This window comes from Aureococcus anophagefferens, assembly GCF_000186865.1.
Source record: "Aureococcus anophagefferens unplaced genomic scaffold AURANscaffold_35, whole genome shotgun sequence".
Classification (NCBI taxonomy): domain Eukaryota; class Pelagophyceae; order Pelagomonadales; family Pelagomonadaceae; genus Aureococcus; species Aureococcus anophagefferens.
Genome location: NW_008705593.1, coordinates 58,715 through 64,714, shown reverse-complemented (window position 1 = coordinate 64,714; position 6,000 = coordinate 58,715). Strand labels below are relative to the sequence as shown.

Sequence of the window (6,000 nt, the reverse complement as noted above, 5' to 3'; positions counted from 1 at the left end):
GTCAAGATGAATTTCGACGCGCGGCCCGGCGCGCTCGCGCGCGACCTCGACCTCCGCCAGCCCAAGTACAACGTCACGGCGGCCTACTGCCACTTCGGCCGCGAGCCCTACACCAAGGACGGCATCCGCTACTTCGCGTGGGAGGACGCCATCGACCTCTCCAAGTACGCGACCATGTCCGCGGCCGACGTCGACAAGGCCGTCGCGGCCAACAAGGCGAAGATCCTCGCCAAGTGGGTCGACTAGGCGCCGCCGGCCCGGCCGCCCCGGGCGCGGGCGCCCCCGCCGACGCGGGGGCCCCCGCCACCGGGGCGCCCCGCGCGATCGCCGCCGCCGCGGCCGCCCGCTCCTCCCCCCGGAGCGCCGCGCTGGCGCCGACGCCGCGCCCGGAGCCGCCGACGGCGGTTAAGGGCACCTTCCTGCAGTCGCGGGAGTCGCGGGGGCGGCGGTCGAGATGCGCCAGTCGGTCGAGACGTCGGTCTCGAGGGCCGCCAAGCACACTGAAGTTCAACCAAAGGTTCATGATGGCGAGTGCCGGGCGCGCGATGAAGAGGGGCTGCTCGCCCGGCGCTTCGAGCTAGTCGCGCCGTGCCAAGCTTGTTGCGCGCCTCGCCACGTGGCTGCGTCTCGCCCGGCGCTTCGGGCTAGTCGCGCCGTGCCAAGCTTGTTGCGCGCCTCGCTACGGAGGGCTGCGATGGCCGGCTGGTTCTCGTTGACCGGCTGGTTCTGGTCGCTCTGGGCGTTCCTGGGCTGGTGTGTGTGGCTCGCGAAATGGGCCGTGCTTGCCGCGACCTTGTTTCCCGAAGGTCCCTGGTACGAGAAGACCGAGAAGCAGAAGACTGGCAATGACATGATAGCGACCGTGGATACGCTGCTGGGAGAGATCCGCGCCGCGTGGCGCAAGCTCACGAAGGCGGACGCGTTGGAGCTCCGCGCCGCGTTCGTCGCTCACCTGAAGAACCCAGAACCCTGCATCCCGCCGCCCTCGGCCGAGGAAGACGTCGCAGGGATCACGCCGCCACCGTCAAGGAACCCGCTGCCATCGCTGCCATCGCTGGCATCGACCGTGCTCGAGATGAACATCGCCGGGTACTATTCGATCGGCGACGGCGACGGCGGCGGCCGCTATCGCGCGCTGGCGGCGGCCCTCGCGCTGCACGTCGCGATCGTGGGTCATCACGCGCTCGTGAGCATGACGGAAACGAACTGTCGCAGGAGGGTAAAACACTGCACGGACGTCGTCGGCACGCTCGTCGTGTACACCATCTTTTATCTGCCTTGCTTTCTTTACAGAGACGTCGCGTTCGCCGAGCCCCACCGCCGCGGCAAATTTCTCTGCGTCACCGCGCGCCTTTTCATCTCTGGTTTCTGGAGCCGTTCGGGCCCAAATGGTATAGTGCAAGTAGGATGGTACTTGGCGGCTTGGGCCGGTCCGCTGTGGTCTTTCGCCATGTCGTACCTCCTTTCAATGAGCAAGAGCTGCAACCCCAAGTGCCACGTGTGCGAGGTGCACAGGTACAGGAAGCGGATGATGCGATGCGAGACGTGCGGCCGGATCTACTGCAGCAAGGAGTGCGCGAAGAAGGATCGCCCCAACCACGCGTGCCGGCGCGCGAAGGACCACGCGTGCCGGCGCGCGAAGGCGCCGGCCCGCGACGAGGCCGGCGCGGAGCGGCGAGAGGAGAGGAGGAAGCGAGGGCCTAAGAAGGACCTGTGAAGCCGACGGGTCCACCCGGGCGCAGGCCTCGCGACGGCGCGGAGCGCTCGAGGCGGGAGGCCTGGCGGGCGTGCAGCGTAGCAGCCTCGTAGCGGCCCGGACCCCGGCGACGGCGGCCGGGCGATCGAGGACATCGAGGCTCGACTGAGTTCGACTGAGACGATCACAGGCGTCAAGCTTCGCAATCATGGACGCCGACCTCCCGCAGATCCAGCTCGTCTACGGCAGCATCGCCGCGCTGCTCGTCGTCTGCTACGCGCGCGGCCTCGCGCGCGGCGACCTCCAGAAATCAGGGACCTACGCCATCTCCGCGGTCGTCGAGTGCCCCTACAACGTGGCGCTGGTCCAGTTCGTGATCTGCCCGCTCTTCCTGGGCGTGCTCTACCTCATCGCCCGCGACGCCGGCGGCGGCGCCTTCGGCGACGTCTACACGTGCGTCGCCGTCGCGGGCGTCGGCGTCGGCTTCGGCGTCACGGCGGGCTTCGAGTGCACCGAGCACCCGATTGTACACGACGTCGGCACGCTCGTCATGGCGGTCTGCAGCCTCGCGATGCTCAAGCGCATCGAGCCCGACTTCTCCGACGTCGTCGGCTGGGTCGGGGCGCTGGCCGCGGGCTACTCGTGCCACTTCGCGCGGGGCCTCGACGTGCCGCGGACCGTCCTGCCGTCGCACCACGCGTGGTCGTTCTTCCACGGCCTCTTCCAGTGGGTCCTGTTCTACTACACCGTCGTCTGCACGACGCCCCGCGCGACGTAAGGGTCCTCGTTCTACGCGTCCCAGCGCGCGTAGGCGTCGAGGGTCGCCCGGGCGACGCCGCGGCCCGTCTTCGCGAATACGACCTCGAGCGGGTGGACGTCCGCGCCGCCGTACTCGCCGGGGTACTGGAGGTCGCCGCCGTGGGCGTTGCGCTCCAGGAGGCCGAGGCAGGCGGCGTAGAGCGCCGCGCCCTCGGCCCCCTCGCCGCGCGCGGCCGCGGGCGTGACGACGCCCGGCGCCGGCGCGAGGCCCCGGAACGCCGCGAGCTGCGTGCGCAGGGCGTAGCCCGCGTCGAGGAACGCGCGGCTCAGCGGGATCTCGCCGCCGAAGACGGCGGCGTCGTGGTCCGCCTTGCAGTCGAGGACGCCCGACGGCAGCACGACGCGGCCGAGGCCCGCGGCGTGCGTCGCCCAGAACATGGACTGGAGGTGCGTCTCGCCGAGGCTCGCCCAGCAGTTGAGCGACGTGCCCACGAGCCCGACGCCGTGCGGGCCGCCGAGCTGGTCGCCGAAGACGACCCACCAGGGCCGCGCCTCGAAGAGCGGCAGGTACGGGCCCCGGACCGACGCGTTGAGGAAAAAAAAGTGCGTGTAGCGCTCCCGCGGCCCGAAGGCGCCGACGGCCTCGTCGAGCCCGACGCCCCAGGCGCCGAAGTCGAAGCAGTCGTTCGCGCGCTCGACGACGGCGACGTTGCCGGCCGCGAAGGCGGCGGCCTCGAGGCTGTGCGGCCCATTGAGCACGAAGACGTGCTCGCCCTGCGTCGGCGGCAGCAGGCCGCGCGCGACGAAGTGGTGCAGGTTGTCGCGCGCGAGCGACGTCTCGTGGTAGGCGAAGAGCACCAGGGCGAACATCTAGAGGCTGCCCATCATCGTGCGGTGCTCGATGAAAACTCCAGGTCGGTGATGAACTTGAGCTACTTGAGGCGAGGTGGATTGCAGAGACCTCGTGGCGTGGTGACATAGGAAGCGATGAGCAAGGCAATCGTCGTGGCATTGGCCATGCTGGCCTCGGCCAGCGCGCTCCAGGCGCCGAAGACGCTCCGCGCGTCGGCGAACGGCCCGCGCTTCACGACGGCCGTGCCGGCGGAGACCGACGTCGCCGTCGCCGTCGAGAAGCCCGAGGCCGAGGCCGCCGTCGTCGTCGGCGAGGCGCCGACGGCCGCCGCGTGGCGCGCGGCCTGCGACGCCGACGGCGTCATGTCCTACGCCGACTTTGGGGTCAAGCTCGCGGCCGGTGTCGAGGCGCCGGCGCCCGCGGCCGAGGAGCCCGCGGCCGCGGCGCCGAACGCGCCGGAGCCCGCGGCGCCCGCGGCCGCGGCCGCGCCCGCCGCCGAGGAGGAGGCGTCCGTGCCCGCGCGCCTGCCCGGCGACCTCGTCTTCAAGCGCTTCGCGGACCAGGAGTACAGCCAGCTCTCCGAGGCGTTCGGCGTGCTTCCCGTGCTCGCGCGGCCGAAAATCCTCGACGGGTCCCACGCGGGCGACTACGGCTTCGACCCGGCGGGCTTCTGCACGACGAACGAGGAGCTCTACAACCAGATGGAGGCCGAGGTGCGCCACTGCCGCCTCGCGATGCTCTGCGCGGCGGGCTGGCCCATGGCCGAGCTCAAGGGGCCCGACTTCTTCGACGGCGCGCTCCTCGCCGACGGCGGCCGCGCGCCGACGGTGCTCAACGGCGGCCTCCTCGAGGGCTTCCCGCCGCTCAACGCCCTCGCCGTCCTCGCCTTCTTCGCGGCGTTCGGCGCGCGCGAGCTCGAGGTCATCGGCACGCTGAAGTCGCAGACGCTCTACGGCGGCGTCCACAAGAAGGACATGGAGGCGCTCGAGGGCGAGTGGCCCTGGGGCGTCGCCGGCGACGAGGACTTCGACCCCCTCGGCCTCTACGGCCTCCTCGGCAAGGACGCCGTCGGCCGCTTCTGCATGCGCGAGCTCGAGCTGAACCACGGCCGCGTCGCCATGCTCGCCGTCCTCTCCTACGTCGCCATCGAGGCGACCTTCCACATCCCCGTCGTCCAGCTCACGCCCTTCCTCTTCGGCAAGTGGTTCTGGTAGGCGGGCCGCGCGCCCCAAGTCCCCGCTTCGCGTCGCCGCCGGTCCCCCCCCCCCTTAATGTCACGCCCCTGGACCTGCCGGCGCGGCGGGGGATTCGGGTGAGGGGCGGACGGTGCGGCGGCCGAGGCCGGGGTCGGCTGGCGCGCTCGAGAGTCCGAGGGGCGACGGTCGCCGAGCCCGTGCGAGGTGAGGCCTGAGGCTGAGGCGGCGCGGTTGCCCGCCACGCGGGTCGCAGGACATCGAGTCCGCATCTTGCCTCGCCTCGTCCGCCGCGGCCTTGTCCACAGCCGCCTCGACATCGCATCTTGCGACGCGGCGGCCTCGTCGTCGACGAACTGAGGAGCGTCCGCGCACGCGCCGCCGCGGCCGCGTCGTTCGAGCGATGCTTCTCGCCGTGCGCCGCTCCACCCGCACATGCATGCGCCACGTTCGCAGATGTAGCGGCGGCGCGTCCGTGAGCCGGAGCAACCTTCCCGGCGGCGGCAGCGCCGTGGCCCTCTTCGGCCGCGCGCCCCAGGTCTGCGCGGCCCTGAAGGACGAGTGCCGCGGCGAGACGCTCGCCGTCGTCGTCGCCGCGTCGACGGTGGCGCTGCGGTCGCTGCTCGACAGCCGGGCGCTGCGCCACACGAACGTCGTCGGCGCCGTCGACCGGTCGGCGTTCGCCGCCGACGACATGGCGCACGTCGTCGCCGCGCACGTCGGCTCGAGCCTCGACGTCGTGACCTTCGACAGCACGCGCGGCGCGCTGCCCGAGCTCGGCCGCCAGAAGCTCGAGGCCGCGCTGGACCCGCGGCGCGCGCCGCACTTTGTCGTCTTCGCGGGCGAGCGGCGCGGCGACGGCGCCGACGACGGCGACGGCGAGCCGGCGAACGACGAGGACGCGCCCGGGGCCGTGCTCGAGACGTTCCGGCGCCGCGTCGAGGGCCTCTTCGGCGCCGCGTCGTCGTGCTCCGGCGTCGTCGCGCGCCGCGACGGCTCGCCCGCGCGCGTCGTCCACGCGCGGCGGCTGAACCGGCCCGGCCGGCGCCGCGCGGGGCGCCTCAAGGTCTACGACGCCGCGCGCGGCGGCGCGCTCGTCGGCGTCGCGTTCCTGCCGCGCGCGGCGGGCGCGCGCGGCGCGGGCGCGGGCACGGCCGACGCGCTGGCGACGCTCGCCTTCGGCGGCGCGGGCGCGAAGCGGCTCTGGGCGGCGAGCGACGGGCGCACGGGCCCGGACGACCAGCGCGTGCTCGCGGCGGCCTACGGCTTCTACGACGCGTTCGACCGCGTCGACGCGGACGCGCTGCGCGCGTCGTGGCACCCGACGGCGGAGACGTCGGTCGTCCACCCGGGCGCGGCGCTCGTCCGCGGCTTCGCGAACGTCCAGCGGTCCTGGCGCGACCTGCTGGCCTCGACGAGGGCCGGCGGCGTCGAGTCCTTCGGGTTAATCGTGGCGGACCTGGCGCTCGACGCCGCGGAGAACGTGGCCTTCGCGACGT

At 72.5% G+C, this 6,000-nt stretch overlaps 2 protein-coding genes across 2 annotated transcripts in view; both read left to right on the top strand.

The window, feature by feature from the left end:
- AURANDRAFT_55209 (hypothetical protein) overlaps positions 1–423 on the top strand; it is a gene marked incomplete at both ends in the record, with an annotated part of 1,953 nt that extends 1,530 nt beyond the window's left edge. The window contains one exon of the mRNA XM_009042717.1: positions 1–423. Coding sequence (XP_009040965.1) covers positions 1–10 — 10 coding nt within the window.
- Positions 424–3,442: 3,019 nt separating this feature from the next.
- LHC52 (putative plastid light harvesting protein) lies at positions 3,443–4,522 on the top strand (the record flags this gene model as incomplete). Its single annotated transcript, XM_009042718.1, has 1 exon — positions 3,443–4,522. The coding sequence occupies one exon, from the start codon at positions 3,443–3,445 to the stop codon at positions 4,520–4,522; it is 1,080 nt and encodes a 359-aa protein (XP_009040966.1).
- Positions 4,523–6,000: the final 1,478 nt, after the last annotated feature.